This window comes from Capra hircus, chromosome 14, assembly GCF_001704415.2.
Source record: "Capra hircus breed San Clemente chromosome 14, ASM170441v1, whole genome shotgun sequence".
Lineage (NCBI taxonomy): Eukaryota > Metazoa > Chordata > Mammalia > Artiodactyla > Bovidae > Capra > Capra hircus.
The window spans coordinates 73659813-73681336 of record NC_030821.1 but is presented as its reverse complement, the minus strand read 5'-3'; the positions used below and the strand labels follow the sequence as shown (position 1 = coordinate 73681336).

General features: G+C 48.5%; 2 protein-coding genes across 5 annotated transcripts in view; one reads left to right on the top strand and one right to left on the bottom strand.

Annotated features, from left to right (window-relative positions):
• SLA (Src-like-adaptor) overlaps positions 1 to 21096 on the top strand; it is a 39398-nt gene extending 18302 nt beyond the window's left edge. For 3 of the 4 annotated variants that reach the window (XM_005688828.3, XM_018058587.1, XM_013969134.2), the window contains 6 exons: positions 6487 to 6586; positions 7399 to 7485; positions 10857 to 10960; positions 14055 to 14186; positions 17731 to 17863; positions 18987 to 21096. In XM_005688828.3, the coding sequence (XP_005688885.1) occupies positions 6487 to 6586; positions 7399 to 7485; positions 10857 to 10960; positions 14055 to 14186; positions 17731 to 17863; positions 18987 to 19203 (773 nt within the window). In that variant the 3' untranslated portion in view covers positions 19204 to 21096. The remainder of the gene's footprint in view (positions 1 to 6486; positions 6587 to 7398; positions 7486 to 10856; positions 10961 to 14054; positions 14187 to 17730; positions 17864 to 18986) is intronic. The other variant, XM_013969136.2, reaches the window with a different exon arrangement.
• TG (thyroglobulin) overlaps positions 1 to 21524 on the bottom strand; it is a 230691-nt gene that overhangs the window by 72873 nt on the left and 136294 nt on the right. The window lies entirely within an intron of this gene.

Sequence of the window (21524 nt, the reverse complement as noted above, 5' to 3'; positions counted from 1 at the left end):
TTACTTGGTGCTTATATGCACCAGTCCTGAGGCCACATGCTTTAGACACATCAACTCTGGAGTCTCACCTAGAGCTGAGGTTCATCCCTATTAGCATCTCCACTTGGCAGCTGAGGAAACTGAGGGATGAGGTGGTTTAGTTACTTGCCCGAGGCCATACGGCTGGGATTTGGGAAGCCAGTGGCCTGAGTCTAGAGTTCCCCTACCACCCCGACATTATATGCCTGGAGGGAATGGACTTACTAAAAGGACAGGTGTTCCCTAGGATGAGGGACAGTGTGGTCACCAGACCAAATGACACAGACACTCAAGTGGCCTTGTGAAAGATGACAGAAACCCATGTCAGATCTCTGACTAGAGGCACTTTTCCCACCCGGTCTCACTGACTCCACTGCCGGTACCTACGATGGCTTTAGGACGAACATCATTCAACTTTCACACTGCGCGTGTAATATTTGTACATTTCATGGATACCATGCAAATTATGGCCAACCCATCAAACCTGACTTCACATTGGTTAGAACGGGATTAAAGATTGTTTTAAGTAAATTAACATTAAAAAAAAAAACAAAAAACAGTAGGCTCAGAGGGCTAGTGCTCCAGCATACAAGGAGTTCCCTGGTGGCTCAGATGGTAAAGAATCTGCCTGCAACACAGGAGACCCAGGTTCAGTCTCTGGGTTGGGAAGCTCCCCAGGAGGAGGGCCTGGCAACCCACTCCAGTATTGTTGCCTGGAGAATCCCCATGGACCGAGGAGCCTGGCGGGCTGCAGCCCATGGGGTCCCCAGACTTGGACACGACTGAAGTGACTCAGCAGGCACGCGGTGTAGGTGGTGCTCCGCTGTGACCAGGGGAGCAGGTGGTCAAGAGTAGAGTCTGTGACCGCTGCTGTTAGGTTACCTGGTTCTGAAACTAGGCCCTCAACTTGCTGGTTGTGTTCGTTGGCAAGACTCTCCACCTTGATGTCCCATCCGAGCGCCACAGAGTCTGCTCAGCCCCACACTTGCCCATCTAATTGACAGAGAAGTCAGAACCTCTCTGGGCCATGGGGTCTCACTCTCCAGCCCATCACAAAGGGTCCACAGGCACAAGTGTCCCGTGATGACCAAGAGAACTCAGGAGACCTGCCATCAGGCCACTCCGCCCAGCCCTGTCTCGTTATTTAGGTGTGTCGGGGCCGGGGCATCTCCTGTGAAACAGAACTAAAAGTAAGACCTTCGTTAACTCCTCCGTAGGCCACGAGTTTGAACATGACTCAAGGCAATGCAAAACAAGAAGCTGAGCTCACTAAGCTGGTTAACTCCTGTCCCACCATCTGCACTGAGTAGCTTTGTGTAAATTCTGAAGCCACAGTGAAATCGGCTTTTGTCCCAATTCGTCATGAGCCAAAGGTCAACTGGGCAGAGCTTGGTAACTAAGTCCCAAGATGAGCAAAGCAGCTTCGTGACCTCACCATGAGCTTGGCAACCCCCATGCTCTCCCCTGAACATGTTTCTGAAACTCCTCCAGCCTTGCTTTCTTCACCTTTTAAATAAGAAGATGAAAGTGAAAGTGAAAGTCACTCAGTCATGTCCGATGCCTTGCGACCCCATGGCTATACAGTCCATGGAACTCTCCAGGCCAGAATACTGCAGTGGGTAGCCTTTCCCTTCTCTAGGAGATCTTCCCAACCCAGGGATCAAACTCAGGTCTTCTGCATTGTAGGCAGATTCTTTACCAGCTAAGCCACCAAGGAAGCCTAAGAATACTGGAGTGGGTAGCCTATCCCTTCTCCAGTGGATCTTCTCAACCCAGGAATCAAACTGGGGTGGGTCTCCCGCACTGCAGGCAGATTCTTTACCAATTGAGCTATCAGGGAAGCCCAAATAAGAATATATGTTCCATACATTTATCATGTTGTATTGGAGCCAAAAAAGTAAAGAATGCCTGCTTTTGCAAGATGGTTATACATGGGATCTACTAAAGGCTTTCTGCATTTTAAAAGAAATGATAGGCCTTACCTGGTGGTCCAGTGGCACTCAGGGCTTTCAATGCAGGGCCCTGGGTTTGATCCCTGGTCAGTAAACTAGACCCCACATCCCACAACTAAAAGATTCTTCATACTGCAACCAAGACCAAATGCAGCTAAATAAACTAAAAATTTTTTTGCACTTGGATTGTAATTTCCCTGTGCAGCTAATTAATATGGATTTTTCTCAATGGCTAAGGCCATTGAAATTCATATAGTAAAAAATTAGTTTGTATTGAAATGCAAAAAAGCACAGATACTCTTTATAGTGACTAGTTATGTCTCCAAGACTATTAATATTGTAAATATAGCCTTGTGGTTAGGATTTACTAAACCTACACATTAGTAAATTGTACTTGTTAATACAACTGAAAAACAAACAAAAAAATGAATGATAATGCTACTCTAAGGAATAATAATGCAAAAAAAGGGCCTGTCCTCTTGTGACCAAGTAATATTTGTGGCTAGTAAGTTCTGCCTCGGTCTCCTTCCGCTTTTGGATTCATTTCCTATTTTACACTTTTGTACAGTGTGTTTAATCTGACTCATTTTTGCGTTCAGCTATTAGCAAATATTTGGTCTCTTGAACTGCATCTTCTGTTCTCACCAAATGGTGTTTATTTTTAGAAGAGAAGAATATTTGTAAATTTACGGGACTAGAGGTTTTGCAAAATTCAGAACACTGCTGGCTGAGACTGGCCTGGGATCACAACGGAATGATAACCTCACCCCCTGCCGTAAACACGATACCAGCTACCACCGACTGAGGCAGGCTCTGTTCATACACTTCCTCATGAATCCTAACCTGATCCGAGAGGTCCAGTGTAATAGTTTCCATTTTAATACTTGAAGAAATCAAGCTCAGATGAGTTAAAAATAAATCTCTCCCCAACTCACAGAACAATTATGCAGAGGAGGTGGAATTTAAGCCCGGTCTGATTGATTTCAAAGCCGGTCCTCTCTTCTGAAAGCTCTCCCTGGATTTCTTCTTTGTCTGCCCAGCATGCATCTCATCACTTAATTCGGTTCCTTATCTTGAGTCTGCAATAATCCTGTCTGCTTCCTCTGAGCAACTCTTCCCTGTATCCTTCATTTATCTGACCTAATCCAAGTGTTCTGCTCTCCACAAAGCTAGGGACTACAGAAGTCCATAATCCTGTGTTTGAGCTTTATGAGCAAACTTAAGTTTCCTATTTTGCATTAATTTCACCTTAGGGACCAAAGTGCATGGAAACTTAGGTGTGATTCTAGCCCCAGACCTTACTTAAAACGGCTGCCCTTCCCACAAAAGTACAAACCGAACTCTATCTCCCCCTGACTCTGCCTTCTGGTTTTCCAGTGCTGGGGAAACAAGGTGATGCAGTGGGCCTAAAAGCCCTTGCAAAAGACCAAGCAAGGGCCGTGACCTTGAAGCCAAAGCTCGGACTCAAAGTTTCTCAGTGATGTTTAAGTATCATAGCTATCAAAAAACATCATTATTACGGAAATTCCACAGGAAACTCAACTTGTGAAATTGAAACCCTCCAGCCCCTGAAGCCTGTTTTCCCCTCCTTGAAACACTTTTTTTGTACAGGGATTTTGTTTTTGTTTCTGTTTTTAACATTAAGAAAAGACGGTTGCTCTGTTCCATAGCCTTAATCTTGAATCAGAGATCAAAGCCCCGGCTCCTCTTGTAGACATACAGCTTGTTTCAAGGTTCCATTGCTGTCACAGATAACAAAGCTGTGCATCTCATTTTCACGCTTGTTTTTCAAAAACGGTCTGGTTCTGCCACCCCACCCCCACCCCCTACCATCCTGCTTGCCACAAATCAGGCTCCCTTCTCCTGGACCCTTTCAAAAGCTCAGCACGACGGCAGTTTTCCAAGGCCTAGTAGCATCAGGACCTCCTCATGTGTTCGTTTGATAAACCTGCCTTGAGCATCCCAGGCTGGGTGCACAAGACTGCTCCTCCTGGAGTTCATGGCCATTCCCTGATGGTCACACACACAACACATACAAGCCCAGCTCACTGCCTCAAAGGCAAAGCCCAGGGCTGGAGAAGCAGGACCACAGGAAGGCTGGGCTCCTGAGCATCAGGTGACCTCTGAGTCAACAGAGGCAGGAGGGATGAAAGAGGGGAGAGCAGAATGTGGTCCAGGCGGAGTGAACAGCCTGTTGACTGGCTCTGCAGATGAGTAATCTGGCCAGCTGGGAAAAACACAGCGGCCCATCTCAGAGCATCGCAGGCAGTGGAGACCCTGTTACTAAGTGGTCCTGCCACAGTTGGGGGCTGTCAATCTAAGAGGAACAGATTTCCGTCATGAAGGCATTTTCCAACCCCTCATTTTCCAGAGTAACCCACATCCTGGAAGGGAAAATGTGACCAGATTCAGAGCTGTGAATCAGCCTCAAAACCAGGACGATTTACCAGCATCTGGACAAACCTTATGCACCGGGCCTGGCTTCCTGGCACGATGCCTTCCTCAGTCCCCTACCTAACATTCTACCTGCAGTTTTGTGCCCTTTTTCTTAAAGAGGACCTCCAGATCTGCAGAGGTTTCATGTCCCACCGAGTCTGGCTCCACCCCTTGTTAGAACTCGGGACTTTGGGCATGAAGTCCAACTGTAGCACTACCACTAATTATGGCACCGGGTCTGGGCTGCACGAGGGAAGAACTCTTTCTTGATTCAGCAAAGCAGAGTGTGACGGAGGACTCCCCACAGGTGCAGGGAGGGTCAGAGACCTCACAGGTCAGCCTTCCCCGGGGACTCCGCTCCTTCTCATGAGCCCTCCCTCACTCCAGCGACCACGGCCACCATGAGTCACTTTTGGTTTCCATCTCACACGCAGGGACACTTGCTCTTACAGGGTATGTTGTGTGTGACTCAGCTTCCCCAAGTGAACAATCCATCTGAGGACACTATTCCATGGCCATCACTCATTTCTCATTTATTCTTACTCAGCCTTGTACTTAAGCTCTCTTTCAACTTAGTCTGATGGGGACTATGTGAGTTGGAGATTACAAGACAGATGGGCTGGGAGATGTGAGACTATGTGAGATGGAGACAGATGGGCTGTAAGGGATAGGGGCTAGAGGTTCCAGCATGAGGCCTTCTAGATCCTAGAAGGTGGCCACCAAGCCTGCCTGGGGTGAACGAGGCAGGGAATGACCCCTCCTTCCATGACTGTTGTATTCTCTAGAATATGAGTTCCATGACAGCGGGGAGACTTGGCTTGCTTTGTTCACCATGCTTGGCCCACAGTAGTGGCTCAATAAATAATTGGTGAATGAGTGAATAAATAGTATGTTACCTAGAATTTTGAGTTCAGATGCCCAGCCAGCAAACAGACTAATAAATGCAACATCACAGCAAACAATAACTGTCTTGGCCAATTTGCTGTTGTTATTGTTCAGTCACTAAATCATGTCTGACTCTTCACGACCCCATGGACTGCAGTACGCCAGGCTTCCCGGTCCTTTACTGGTTCCCGGAGCTTGCTCAAACTCATGTCCATTGGGTCGACGATGCCATCCAACCATCTCATCCTCTGTGGCCCGCTTCTCCTCCTGCCCTCAATCTTTCCCAGCATCAGAGTCTTTTCCAGTTTGTAGGATATGCTATTTCCCCAAAGATGTACCCTGATATTACCCTGTAGCTAAGACACCTGAATTATGGCAAATCACTAAGGCTGTGAAACAAGGCTTTGCTTAGTGACAAAAAGCAAACACACATGCTGTCAATCTATCTTTAGTCTATAGTAAGCTGTACTAACGTCAGCCAGAGTGAACCAAAGAGCATGCTTTCCTTTTCAAAACTGCACCAGAATTAATTTCAACATATGTATGATGAGCACTTCATTTTTTTCCTACCTCCCCACCAGCAAAGGTCCCTGTTAAGTAGATTTCTGACTTGGCACCTTACATTCTATAGGGAAGAAGGGATTTGTTGAGTTTTAGAGTTAATAACCTCCTGGTCCTGGTGGGTCCCCAGAACTCATGGAGCCTAACCCTGACACCCCACCTCAGTAAGTTGCAGATGTGGAACTCGTTAGCCCCAAGGAGGGTGCCTAAAGCCATGGTAATAAGACAGGATGTTTTCACAGCATCTCATCATTCATGGGTGTTGCTATATACTTTCATCTTATCTCACAAAAATCCTGGAAAGAGGAGTTATTAGCCCCATTTTAAAGATAGGAAAATGGAGGCTAGTAGGCATTCAAGACTCGCCCAGGAGTATATGGATCAGTAGATGCCAGGGAACACCCTGGAGTCAGACCTTGCGACCTTAGCTCAAAGATCTCTACATTCCCATTTCCCAGAGGAAAACGTCCAGGTCAGGGCAGGAATGAGCAGGAGAGTAGGTCAGCTGACTCACCGTTCCTGAAGAGAGGAGGACCAACTGAAAATTGCTGTTTCAAAACAATTAGCTGCCTTTTGCTGCGAAGTCCCCAGGAAGGTCTCACCTCTGCCCCCAACCTTGGTTTTGTTTCCCCAGAACTGGACAGTGACTTTCTGGCTGTGCTGAGCGACTACCCATCTCCCGACATCAGTCCCCCGATATTCCGCCGTGGGGAGAAACTGCGTGTGATTTCTGAGTGAGTGAGCTTTCCAAAACATTTATGATGCCCCCAAAGAACTCGATGCTGGTCTGGTTCCCCATGGGCCCTGGTCCTGTTGTGAGGTGGGAAAGTTGGCCCAAACAGTGGGCCTCCAGGCTTAATCCTCCTAACTGCTGCTGGTGCTCTAAAACTTTCCCTGGCTCCCAGTTGCCCAATGGATAAAATTGAAATTTCTTGACTTGGCTTTTGAGACCCTTTATGATCCAGCTTCTATTTCTTATGTTGGCCTCACCTCCCCGCAACACGGGCAAGGTTGAGGTTATACATTAATGCAGACTCAGGAAGAGGACTCAGGGATCGGGGGGCGGGGAGGGGGAGAAAAACTTCTGATGATAAACAGAAAGGTATTGCCTTCTGACCTGTTGTCTCTTTTAGATTTGAGAAAGGCTGTAGAAGACATAGGGGCTCTGAGCCCCTTTTATTTAGATCCTCACTGATGTAGACATGTGAAACTGTCTTGGTTACATCTCAGGGTCTAATTCAGCAGAGTAAACATTTATTTTTTAAAAAGCCTCCAACCACGGAAGATAAGCTAGAAACATCAGCTGCTGATCCCTGAAAGGTGGCTATTGCCAGCACGTGGGAAGACTTTCTGTTTAGATCAAAATGGGGGGATATACTTAAAAACTAAATTTTCACAGGGAGAAAGTCTAGTTAACGTGGCCAAGGACAGACCCTAAAAAAGGAACATCCCAGTGCACCTGGGATTAAATCCGGTTATTCTGTTCACTCATTCATCACTCACCACTTCCCCAGTCACTCTTTCCTATTTGTTCTTATCCTTCTAGTGAAGGGGGCTGGTGGAAAGCCATCTCGCTTAGCACCGGTCGAGAAAGTTACATTCCTGGAATATGCGTGGCCAGAGTTTACCATGGGTGAGTACATTTCTAAAATAGCATCAATGAAGCACGATCTCTGTGAGAGTGCAGGCTTCCCTGTGGCTCAAACGATAAAGAATTTGCCTGCAATGCAGGAGACCTGGGTTCAAACCCTGGGTTGGGAAGATCCCCTGGAAAAGGGAAAGGCTACCCGCTCCAGTATTCTTGCCTGGTGAATTTCATGAACAGAGGAGCCTGGTGGGGTTACAAAGAGTTGGACATGACTGAGTGACTAAATTTCATTTTATGAGAGTGCATAGAGAGATCCCAGCAGGGCACACTGGAAAGGAAGGTGTTAGTTCAGTAGGGTCACTTCTAATCTTAGCTCAGTCTCTAAGGACAGAGGTGTCCTTAGGTTAACCCTTTCTCTCTCTAAGACTCAATTTCTCCATTAGGTAGATGAATAATGGACCTCGCAGGTATAATGTGATGTTGCTATAGCAATAAGGATTCAGGAACTGTGATCACAAGAGGCAGCAGACAAAATTCAGCCAAAGTGAGGCGCAAATCCAGAGACTGTCACTTAGTGGCTGTATGAGAGTGGGCAAGTATCAGCTTCCTATCCCCACTCATTAAATCGAGAGCATAGTATAGAATGATAGGAATGATGATCTATAGTGATGAGATCAGAGTCTGGGGCTGTTAGGAGAATGAGAGAGGATGACACACAGATTCTTGGAACTGGGCCTGGTGTTGCCACCAGTTACTCAGCACATACTGTGGGTGCACGGGCGCTCAGTCGTGCCAACTCTTAATGAGCCTATGAATGGTAGCCCGCCAGGTTCCTCCCTCCATGGGATTCTCCAGGCAAGAATACTGGAGTGGGTTCCCATGTTCTCCTCCAGGGGATTCTCCCGACCCAGGGATCAAACTCATGTCTCCTGAGTCTCCTGCATGATCAGCTGGATTCTATACCACTGAACCACCTGGGAAACCCACTCAATACAGACGAGCCACATTCTTATCCAATCATATCCAGCATACGGAGAACATGCTGCCAAAAATGCTTACACACCCACCCTGACAAGTGGAGAAGTCAAGCAGAAAAGAAGCCCCTTTAAATAACAGAGCATGCAGATGAAAAAGCAAAGATGTTTCTCTCCCCTGCCGTCATACAGAAGAGGCCACGGGACATGACAGGTGGCCCTTGTGGCCAGCACACCCCAGCCAGGACAGGTGTGGCTCAGCCTGGCTTCCACTGTGGGGCCTTGGAAAAAAAATTCCTCAGCCTCCATGAACCACAGTCTCCTCATCTGTCCAGCTACCAAGGCCAGAACTTGGCATATAGGACGGGAGAAAGGAACTCCACTTTTCACTTGAGGGGTCCAGAAATAACTTCCTTACAGTCAGAGAAAGACTCTGCAAGCCACCTGCTTACCTAGGGAAGCAGAGCAAACTGCCTAAGTTTTTTGAAGCATGGAACCCAGTGCATTTCAGTGTTACCGAATCTGATGATGAATATCAAGAGTTGTCCCTGTGCTGAGGATGACAAAGCTGAGCAGAGGGGGGCAGTGGTGGCTATGAGAGTTACTTCCTGAAAGAGACGTGAGTCATGTAACTCTGATCAGCTGTGTGTCATTGATCCATCCATGCACTCAGCCATCAGCCATCAGCACCTTCACGCTGAAGAGGCAGTGCTGAATGCCGGCCTGAGTAGGGACGAGGGCTGAAGAACCCAGATGAGTAAGATGCAATCCTGACCCTACAGAGCTTCCATTATTACAGGTGCAATAATGTCCTGAAAACACAGAGCAGGAAGAGAGGGGGTGCAGCATGATGGCCACAGAATTGGAAAAATGCAGCCAGTTTAGCAGTGTCCACTGTGACGTGGGTGCCCATTTGCTCAGTCGAATTCAATTCTCTGTGACCCCATGGGCTGCAACTGCCAGGCTCCTCTGTCCATGGGATTTCCCAAGCAAGCATACTGGAGTGGGTTGCCATTTCCTACTCCAAGGGTGGGTCACTTCAACAAATTACTCAATCACGCTGACCCTCAGCATCCTCATCAGTGAGACAGACAGTATGCTCTTGACCTTAGGTGGTTGATACAAAGGTTAGATTTCAAGTGCGTGACACGGTATGGGCCCATAATTAGTATTCATGCATGGACGTCATTATTGCCATTGTTTTACTATCTTCATTTTTATAAGTGAAATTTCATGAAAGGACTTGAAACGATGAATGTTTATCACTTATGCTAAAACAAATTCACATGCCACGCATCACAGAGAACTAAGGGAGCAGTTGAGATATTTGGCCCAATATGGCATCACCATGATCTTACCAACAAGAGCACTCTTGGAGACCAGCACATAAGTAAAGCGCAATCTGATGTTATGTCTTGAGGTTTCTCACACATGGTGGGAAGCCTCAGCCAGCCCTGCCAATGGCCTGCTTTCATGCCACGGGGAATATTAAAGGGTGAGAAACAGTAGAATGCTAATACTCCCACAACACTCGCTCATCCAGATGTGATCAAAAGCCAGGGCCCATTCACTGAAACCCAGCATCAATTAAGAAGGGGTGACGACTGCTTCCCAATACACAGCAGCCAACTGCTAACAGTGGTTCTGCAAAACCAGTCAGGGCCCTTCACCCCAGAACACAGATTCCTTTGTGCCCCTAGCTGCTTTCTAAAGCATGTTCAAAGTGCCTGTTCTCCTCTGAAGGTGAACATTCCATTGGAAAGCTGGGCTACAGTGTTATAACTGTTTTATTTTGAAGAGTGAAGTGAAAAAAAAAAGGCACAGAAATGCATGGAAATGCATCATGCAATGACAGCTGAGTTTAAAAATGTGTTGAAAAGGAGGAAACAATGTATGCAGGGTGGGGCGTCAGGTGGTGAAATCAGGCACCACCATTTTTTTCATTTTCTTTCTCGTGTTGACTCATTCTTTCATGGCTATATACCAAGCTTAATAAGCTGGACACCCAGGTGAGCGAGACAAAACCCCAAACGACAGGCATGGCCCCTGCCCCCGCGGATGGAGGAGCTGAGTAGTCAGAGTACAAGGAACATAAACATTAAATAAACTACCAAAAAGGTCCCTTATCATGTTTTAAGATGCTTTTATATAATACGGAATGGGTACCATGCAGCTGGCATTTGAGAAACAGGATGAGAAAGATGCTGGGTGCCTCTCCGTGTCAATGTAACACCTGCCTTGCAGTGGGCACTCAGGAACTATTTGAAAGATTAAAAGAATGGATGAATGAACCATTGATTGCCTTGCTCTTTTTTCTGTTTGTTTTTTAAATCCCAGCAGCGGGTGTTATGTTAGCTGGACCTGGGTCACTTCTGCATCCCTCCTGTCTTTTGGTGCGGAGGGTACATTCGGGGCACTCATGGCTGTCTTTCTTGTCCCCAGTTGGCTGTTTGAAGGCCTGGGCAGAGACAAGGCTGAGGAGCTGCTGCAGCTGCCGGACACGAAGATTGGCTCGTTCATGATCAGAGAGAGTGAGACCAAGAAAGGTGAGCAGCCTTGAACCCATCCTTCCATTCGGGGGTCAGAAAACAAGCTTTGCTCTGGGCTGACTCATGCATCACCCGGCTCAGGTTCCCTTCCTCCCATGATGCACACGAATCAACCCATGCAGTGAGCTCCCAGAAGCCCGCACAAGGGCAGTGTGGCCAGCACCGAAACCAGGGCACTGGAGCCAGGCTGCAGGGAGCTGGTGGGGCACTGGCTCAGGCTCTGACCCACACCAGGCCTGGCAGACTACCACTGCAGAATTTCCCAACAACTGAGAAAAGATGAAAATGCCAGTGGGCAGTGCCCAGGCCAGAGAGGATATGGGCCGAAAAGCTCTGTGACTGGGGCAAGTCATGTACTTCTCTGACCTCAGTTTTCTCATCTGTGAAATGGAGAGGAAACCCCTTCCCTGTGAGATTGTGGTGTGATTCAAATGTAATAGTATTTGTTGTGCTCTCACGACACAGCAGACCTGCAGTCTCAGTCCCTGCTCTGCTCTACAATGAAATCAGGCAGCTGAGAGGACTGGGACGAGCAGATTCACCATGGCCTTCACCATCGTAATTTTCATATATCCTACGCACTAAGTACTTCAGTGAAAAAGAAATGGTTCAAAGCAAGAGTCTCCAACTCTAGTTTGGCCTGTATGAATCACTAGGAAGTCACCTCCTCTCGCTAAGCCTCCTTTCCTTTCTCTGTAGCATGGGATTAACAATGGGAATGTGTTTGGCACGTGTCTGGAATAGGTGGTGGTGGTTTAGTTCGCTAAGTCGTGTTCAACTCCTACGACCCCATGGACTGTAGCCTGCCAGGCTCCTCTGCCCGTGGAATCCTCCAGGCAAGAATACTGGAGTGAGTTGCCATTTCCTCCTCTAGGGGATCTTCCTGACGCAGGGATCAAACCCAGGTTTCCTACATTACAGGCAGATTCTTTACCAACTGAACTACAAGGGAAGCCCTTCGAGGGAAGTCTGGAATAGAGTATGCATAAACTCACAGAAGCCAAACATTAATAGCTGGGGGCTACTCAGACTAACTGAGAATTAATATTAACTTCTTGAATATAGAAAATAGCTCCAAGATCTCAGCCTGTTTCTTGTACACCCACCATCAAAGAAGAGAAAATGTGGTTTCTGAGACTATCTCCCATGCGCTTATTAAGCACCAGAGCTACCTGGTACTGGATGGAGCCTTCCAGTAAAATGAGCATCAGCTTTCCTCTGGGGAAGCAGGGACCTTCTGTACGATATAATGAAGAATCCAGAACCAACCTTTTTTCTTAAAAAACCTAAACATGCAGGGTGAGAGCAAAAGCAAAGCAGAGGCGAAACTTCCTGTTCAGGTCCCAGGGGGTCTCCTGAGGCAGGAGACCCAGACCCAGGCAGGGTCAAGGGGTGGTGGGGAAGGACCCTAAGTGAAGCTGCCAGAGCTGATCTAAAAATAGACAGCCGCAGCCTGGGTGGGGGCAGCAGGCTCTGCTCCCTCGAATATGCAAAGTTCTCATAAGTTTCCACCTGCAGCTCTTGAACTGCTCGCTGTCCTTTTTCAGTCCTTGTTGCCATTACCGGAAGACACACGCTGAACTGACGCAGAGGGCGGGCCTGGGAGAGCAAGGGATGCTGGCCACTAGAGAGGCCTGCTGCAGGAGGGCAAAGGTCCCACCCGCCTTGGGGCAGCCACTTCTGAGCTGCGTGCCTCCAGCCATCTCACTCTGAGTCTCAGTTTCTCCAGCTATAACAGTACCTGAGGACCATATCTCCCAGGGTCTTTCTGTGAATCAGCAGAGAGGTTGCTATGAAATAGCTCAGCCCCTGACCCAGCATATGCAAACCAAAACTCCCCACTCACTGCCTTGTGAGTCTTTTCCCTCCCGGAACCCTAGAAGACAGAGCAAGGAGGACGTGTGTGTGTGTGTGTGTGTGTGTGTGTGTGTGTGTGTGTGTGTGTGTGTGTGTGTGTGTGTGTGTGAGACTCAGTCATGTCTGACTCGTGTGTGTGTGAGAGTCATGTCTGACTCTTGTATGTGTGTGTGTGTGACTCAGTCATGTCTGACTCGTGTGTGTGTGAGAGTCATGTCTGACTCTTGTATGTGTGTGTGTGTGACTCAGTCATGTCTGACTCGTGTGTGTGAGAGTCATGTCTGACTCTTGTATGTGTGTGTGTGACTCAGTCATGTCTGACTCGTGTGTGTGTGAGAGTCATGTCTGACTCTTGTATGTGTGTGTGTGTGTGACTCAGTCATGTCTGACTCATGTGTGTGTGTGTGTGACTCAGTCATGTCTGACTTGTGTGTGTGTGTGTGTGTGTGAGACTCAGTCATGTCTGACTCTTGTGTGTGTGTGTGTGTGTGTGTGTGACTCAGTCATGTCTGACTCTTTGCAAGCCCGGGGACTGTATCCCACCAGGCTTCTCTGTCCATGGAAACCTCCAGGCAAGAATACTGGAGTGGGTTGCTATTTCCTACTCCAGGGGATCTTCCCCATCCAGGGAATGAACCCACATCTAATGCACTGCAGCTGATTCTTTACCATCTGAGCCAACAGGGACGCCCAAGAACCCTTACACATGACCTAAGCTCAGTTCTCTCACTTTCCATTTGAGGAAATGGAGGCTAAGAGAGGTGCAGACACACCCAACGTTCTACTCCATGCTCCCAATGTGTGGGTGGGGCTCCATCCCTACTCAGGGAACTAGATCTCACATACCACAACTTAAGCGTTTGCATGCTACAACTTAAAAAAAAAAAAAAGATCCTGCATGCTGCAGCAAAGACCAAAGATCCCATGAGCCACAACTGAGACTCAGTGCAGCCAAATAAAATAAATACATGAATATTTTTGAAAATAAATTTTAAAAAGAGCATTGCAGTACAGTTAATGCAACTGGACTGCTCAAATACCACGTTCCTGGAGATTCTAAAGAGTGAGCTACATCCAAACAGATGAGGCTCGAGCAGTTGTTGCTCAAAACATAAGAGCATGTATCTGGGTACCATGGTTGTATCACAAGGCTGAGAAGGTCTCTCCGCCTCCATGGTGGTGGGCTCCTTAGCTGGTGGCCCTGGGGTGATGACCTGTCCTCCACTCCCTGCAGGTTTTTATTCCCTCTCAGTGAGACACCGGCAGGTGAAGCATTACCGAATCTTCCGTCTGCCAAACAACTGGTATTACATTTCCCCGAGGCTCACCTTCCAGTGCCTGGAGGACCTGGTGAATCACTATTCCGGTAAGAAACACTCCATCAAGACCGATGCATGACATCTCTCTTGGCTCACTGCCTAACCCCCCAACCCCAACTCCAGGCACTCAGTCTAGGCTGCTCCCCTAGACCTGCCTGGTGATTTACTTTGCTCTCTTGTCCATCCTGCCTTCTTCAAATGCTCTTTTCTCAGTAATTCAGACTGCAAATTTCAGGCTAAAACAGACTGAATGTGAATGCTAAGTAAAACGCAGCCAACCTCAACTTCATCCTCTGTCTGTCTGTAAGTGAAATGAATCAGGATGCCCCTTACAGTCAAAACCACAGATGGTCTGCACTTCCTTAAGTGGGTTGTACACTTGGGCCTCTGGGGCTTTGCTCTGAAATGCCCTTCATTTCCCCCTTTCTGCATGTCAAAGTCCTCATCAACTTTCAAGGCCAACAGGAAGCCAGCTCTGTGATGAAGCCCTCTGAGTTAGAAGACAAATGGCCTGTTTTTTCTCTGCTCCCCTGGCATGCCAGGTGTTTTTCTCCCTAGAATTCTGGGCGTTCCGCCTGGTGACCTAGTTAAGTGTCTACTAGCCTGTGTTTCTCAACAAGCTCTTAGAAACCAGGGATTATACTTCATTCATCTGAATGTCCTTCCTGGGCCCAGGAGACAGGTCCAAGCATGCCATGCTGACCGGAGCATCCTCCAAGATGGCGGATGCGGAGCGGGGTTTGATGGAGGTGACGAGTGTAGTGCATGGAGTCAGAAGAGGAACTATGAGTTAGACTGACCTGAACGCCAGGTCAGGAGTTAAGAGTTTCACCCTATGGAAAAGGGAGAAATGGCATTTGGAAAAAAAAAAAAAGTGGCTAAAAGCTGGCTCTGAAACCATCTTGCGTTCAGATCCCAGATCTGGGCAACCTTAGGCTGGCGCTTCACCTTTGAGTCCATTCTTTCGTGTGTCACGCAGACGCTAAGTGTTCTACCTTGAAGACACGGTGAGAGTGCACTGAGTTAGCACAGGGAAAGTGCAGATGAGAGCGCCGCGGACGTAAATGTGGGCTCCTACTAGCGAACCACCGTTTGAGCCGCTGTTCCCTGGCCAGGAGGGCGCCCTCCTCCCCGCTTCTGCCATGTGAGAGAAAGGAAGACAGAAGCCGCTTTCACCACACAAGCATTTTCCCCCTTCCACGTTCTGGACGTCTGAACCCAAGCCCTGGATTCTTTAGGATGTGTGATCCTGAAGGGCCTTCCAAGGTGAAAGGAGGCATCCACGGTGCTGGGTTATCACACTTGGCCTGTGAGAAGGGCAGGTCAGGAAGAAGGAATGGTCACTCGGGAGACCCACAGCCAAACTTGCCTCTGGGCTTTATGAGTTCTCGAGAAGCCCACTTCACTGTTCACGGAAGGCAGATGAGAGCGGCCCACCTACAGGTGGTTGCCACGATTCCTGAATATGACAGCTCACGCAACATGTCTATCTGAGCCTGGCACACGGCGGGTGCAAAATAAATGATAGAGCAAATATTACTCCTATGACACCTGAACACCTAGCAGCGTAGCTAAAAATGAAAGAGGAAGGGAGTCCTGGAAGCAGTCAGCTTTTACTGATCACGAGTAGAAGTTGGTCGTGGTATTTGGCTTTTAATAAGAATCATCTGAGAGGTGTGGAGACCATAAGTTTTGCATAGACAAAAGCAAACATGAAAAGGATGCTGGCCCGGCAGAGATGTTTACAGAGCAGGAGGTCCATGAGAATTTCCTGCCATGAACCCCCAAGGATCGCATGGCAGCACAGAAGCGTGCCTTCCGAAAACGCGCCCTGGGTCACTGCACCAGGCACAGGGGTCGAAGGCAGCAGTCCCCTCTGCGAGTGACTGAAAAGGGTCTGGGGCCCTGCAAGGATTCTGGTACCTTCAGGACCCCATGGTGGGAGTAATGTGGCCAATTTACGTCCCACCACGTTCTTACTAAAGGCACAGAATCTGAGAAAGCATGCAATCAGGGGTGTGAACAGACTTGTTTTATGAGTTACTTTTATTTATTATCCCAGTGCCTTTGGGCAAATTATTTAATAAATTAATTATTATTCAATTCTATTATTCAAATTTGCTATTATTGAATTTAATAGTTTTGGAGCCTCAGTTTCTGTATCTATGAAGTGACAGTGAAAGTGTCAATCATTTAGTTATATTATCCAACTCTTTGCAACCCCATAGACTGTAGCCCGCCAAGCTCCTCTGTCCATGGGATTCTCCAGGCAAGGATACTGGAGCGGGTGGCCATTCCCTTCTCCAGGGGATCTTCATGACCCAAGGACAGAATCTGGGTCTCCTGAATTGTAGGCAGATTCTTTACCATCTGAGCCAATAATTTTGGAACCTCAGTTTCTGCATCTATAAAATGGGGATTAAAATGCCTCTTACAGGATTATTGTTAGGACCAAAAAAAAAAAAAAAATCATGCCTGTGACTGGCTGTGACCTTGAGTTCATGGCTTGACCCCACGGTCCTTGGGTTCTTCATTCCCCAAGCGGGTACACAGTACCAATAGCCAGAGCTGGTGTGGCTGCAGCCGGGCAGACACTTCATCTCCCACAGGACATGAGACCCACTGGGCTCTCCATCCTCAGCAGGGCCACAGAGAATCTCCTGCATCTGTGAGAACATCCGAGCACTGCAGTCTCATGATGACATGGGCTAGGGGAAGGCTCTGAAGAGACAGAGGCTCTGTCTTAAAGCTCCTAGAGAGATGGGGGACCCTGGAAACTCAGCAGGAGCTATTAACAGGAAGATAAAAGGAAAGGATTTATTTAATTTTCATCCTCTTTGTGCTTGAGTATCTAGGGTGGAGAAGGGAGAAGCTTCTTTTTTGTCTTCGCCCATTTTCTTCTCGATTTTGCCTGTTACCTTTCTGTTTTTCACCTCCTACTTCTGTGTCTTTCGCCCTTTTTGGCCAGTCTTTGCTTCTTCCCCTCCTTCCCTGTCTACCTGATTCCCTCCTCTCTTCGTCTTCCTTCCATCCTCCCCGCTTCTCTCCCCTTTCCGTCTTCTTCCCTTATTTCCTTCATCTCTCTGCCTTCCTCTCTCTTCCGGCCCCACCCGTGCTATCTGGACCCCCGTTCTGTGTGCCGTGGGGGACGCCGCAGTGCACGTAGCCCCCCAGCACACAGGAGGCTGCCCCTGAAGCTGACGGCCCGGCACCTTGGTGGGAAACCCCTGCGTGTGGGGTCTCCCTCACACGGGCACTCTGCCAGCTGTTCTCACATGTCAGCTCCATCCTCTCATCCAGCAGTAGAGGATTCAGGTTCAGAGGGGTCCAGGTGATGCGCTCTCTGGGCGGAGCTGAAACTCTACCCCAAGTCTGGTGGCTTCTGGGTCCTAAAGTCTACTCGTGCCTTGTGTCAAGCTAAGCACAGCGTGCACTCGGGGCATACTGAGATGTCTTCAACAGCTGCGCACATGGCTCTCAGCCCCTCGCAAATCTCAGCCTCAGTTTCCCCTCATGAATATCCAGGGCCCTGCAGCACGTACTGGCCAGGGCATCTCAAAGCCGCTGACCGGTTCTCTGCTTTCTCCTCAGAGGTGGCCGACGGCCTCTGCTGTGTGCTGACCACGCCCTGCCTCACTCAGACGGTGGCAGCCCCAGCAGTAAGGGCCTCCGACTCACCCGTCACCCTGCGCCAGAAGACCTTCAACTGGAGGAGGGCGATAAGGTGTGTGTGTGTGTGTGTGTGTGTCCTCCATGAGTGTATAAGCCCCAAACCAGCACGTGAGCCCAGCACATAAAAACTGTGGCCAGTTCCCGCCAGCCTTGCTACCCGCTTGCTCTGAGCAGGTGCAGACACCAGGAATCCCAGTGTCCCTCGGAGACCAACCTGTCCCAGCTCCCACGCCCTGGGTGGCATGGCCCCAGCAATTCCCCACCACAGCCTCAGTACCCCCAGTTCTGCACACGTCCATTCAGCACTCCTTCAGTGTCAGATGAATATTTTCTAGCTGAATGATACCACCTTGTGCTTTTCTGCTGCTGCTGCTGCTAAGTCGCTTCAGTCGTGTCCGACTCTGTGCGACCCCATAGACGGCAGCCCACCAGGCTCCCCCGTCCCTGGGATTCTCCGGGCAAGAACACTGGAGTGGGTTGCCATTTCCTTCTCCAATGCGTGAAAGTGAAGTTGCTCAGTCGTGTCCGACTGTTTGCGACACCATGGACTGCAGCCTTCCAGGCTCCTCCGTCCATGGGATTTTCCAGGCAAGAGTACTGGAGTGGGGTGCCATCGCCTTCTCCATGCGCTTTTCTAATTGTTAGTATCCTAGAGAGCAACACACAGATCAATCTTGTGTAAATTTGATATTGTAAACTCAATCATGAAGCTTAATCCCACCAGCAAAATCCTAAGGTGACTTCATTTCAGGGGGAAAAAAAAATCTTCCTTTATTTGCTCTGATTGTCAGCTCTTGCATTTAAGGGGTATCCGTAAGTGGGGACTGGTGGGTTACCTTACTAATTAAATAATGATCCAGACATCCCACTGGTAAATTCAAAGAAATCAGTGATCAGAATTGCCTAGGAAATAAAACAGCTGTTCCTTGTAAATTATCATGAAGAAAGATTCATGTACAGCTGGAAGTTTAGCCATCCTAGGAAACAGTGGCTCAAAGAGGTCAAGTGATTTCTCCAAAATTATACAGCCACAGATGGAAGAAGCAGAATTAGAACAAGTTCGATACATATTAACCAGGCTCTTCATTTGTTTTTCTTCCTTTTCTTATTCTCTTGTCCTCCATCCCACTACATCCTCTGCTTTGCCCCTTTTCTGTCCACTATCTACCCACTAGCAGACAGCAAGAGGACCCAGAGAGGGCAGAGAGCCCAGTCGGTGTGGACGAGTCCCTTTTCAGCTACGGCCTTCGGGAAAGCATCGCCTCGTACTTGTCCCTAACGGGAGATGATAGCACTTCCTTTGACCGGAAGAAGAAAAGCGTGTCCCTGATGTACAGTGGGAGCAAAAGGAAGAGCTCTTTCTTCTCGTCACCACCGTACTTTGAAGACTAGCCGGAGAACAGACACCATGGTGTTTGCCCAAAAGAACAGAGGTTATGACTGTCACCTGGCATCCTGCACAGAGGCACATGGTCCCTGGGGAAACTCACGTCTTCCAGAAGCCAAGAGAAGCCACGTGGAGAACTGAACTCTTGTCTTCTGTATCCACATCATGACAGAGGGAACCCCTCCCTGGCATCTGATCAGGCACACTGCAAAATGTTGACTCCTGGCATCTTCGTGCAAGGGGGTCAGAAGAGCCGTGTGTGTGTGTGTGTGTGTGTGTGTGTGTGTGTGTGTGTGTGTGTGTGTGTGTGTGTGTGTGTGTGTGTGTGTGTGTGTGTGTGTACGCTATGTCTGTGCAAAAGACAAAGATGCTCTCTCACAAGAAAGTGCACTGGTGCCGCTCTCCAGCACACCACCCAGCTGGGCTCCCTCTGAGGCCACTAGAGAAAACTTCTCAATGAGAAAAGCCTGAGAAGAAAATGAGCCAGAAGCTACAGCCTGGCAGACAATCTGGGTCTGCAAATCGACCCCCTGCACTGAACTTTTGAAACCCATCTGTAAAGAGAGCCCTCTGGGCTGCAGCTCCTCTCTTTCTAGGGGAGCTCAGTGACACTAAACGCTAACTTTACTTATGAGGCCCCAGTCGGAAGATCCCTTTGGACTTCTAGCTCCAAAACTACGTGTGTAGAAGTCAGCTGACTTCCCTACTTATGCAGAGACCAGGGGAAATGGGAGAGGAGGTGGCTGCCAATGGGGAAAGCACAAGGGCAGGCCTGGAACTGAGCAAGATTTCGCGACGACACCAACCATGGCTCACAGCACAGAAAGGGCTTCTCTGGGATGCTGAGGTTCTTGCCTATCTTAATGCACCCATTATTCATTCGTGATTACCAGAAGAGGCATTGTGTTAAGTCTGTAGGTATCAGGTATCAGGCCCAGCAGTATAGACAGGAAGAAAATATTTGTATAGACAAATATTGTGGAAGTAGTGTGCTGTGCTAAGTCGCTTCAGTCATGTCCGACTCTTTGTGACCCCCTGGACTGTAGCCCGCCAGGCTCCTCTGTCCGTGGGATTCTCCAGGCAAGAATACTGGAGTGGATCGCCGTGTCCTCCTGGGACTAGGTGACCCAGGAGTTCATGTCTCAGCTGGATCCTTAAGTAGTGGGAGGGCTGGCTGGACTGGATAAGTAAGATTGGTTGGATTTTTTGAAAAAAGGAACTTGATAAGTTCTAAAGAAATCATCCATCCAGTATCTTCTAAAAAGAGTCTGTCAGCCACATGAATAAAAATGCTAAGCTCCAGAAAAGAGGGGAACCAGAGTGGCTTAATTCTGTCAAACAGAATTTTAAGAGATGAGAGAGAAAACACCACAAATTTCTGGAGAAGGAGAAGCGATTCTCTCCGGATCCTGTTAGGAAGGGGTTGCAGTTGCCTCTAGGACCTGTTTCCCCGCCGTTGCAAAGGGGTTCCGGGAGAGGAGGGGTGCTGCTGATAGGAAGAGTCTGTCTGCTCAGCATGTGCATTCCAGCCATCTGAGATCACTGCCCTGGTGGTGTGTGCACATGCGTTTACACGATTTTCTGTATCATCGGATTCCAGAGTGTTTATCCAAGAGGACGTTTGTGGTTTCCTCAACACTCCCCACCGGCTATTTCTAAAGGGCCGGCCGATGTATGGGAAATGAATGTAACTCTGGGGACGCCAACTCCCCACCTCACCAACGGCAGAAGTGTGTACTCTGTCTTCTGTATTGCTTTCCGTTGTAACCAACGAATGGTTGGAACGTTCGGGGAGAACTCGGCGGGGCAGGTTTCAAATGGGAAGCATTACATTTTGCTAAATCATGTATTTATTCCTGATTAAAATAAGCCTAATAAATATTTAATTCTCGGGGACTCCCCTAGTGGTCCAGTGGTTGAGACTTCGCCTTCCAATGTAGTTGGTGGGGGAAGGGATGCGATCCCAGGTCAATGGGCTAAGGCCCCACAAGCCTCACGGCCAAAACATAAAACAGAAACATGTTTTAAAAAACTCAACAAAGACTTTAAAAGTGGCCCACATGAAGACATCTTTAATTCTTGGCATGCTGGGGAGAGGTTCCTGGTGACGCCTCTGGGTGGTTAGTTGAGAGGCTCTGTAGGTTAAGGATTTTTAAAGAAACTTGCAGCTAGAGAGAGATGAGACCAGGGAATGCAAGAGGAAGCCACACTGGTCAGTGTATCGGCGTCTCCTTGAGATGCAGTCATAAGAAAACAGGGTTTCGTGACTTTTGAGGCTGTCTCATCTGTTGGGGCTGGACACCCAAGATCCAGGGAGACAACCTCT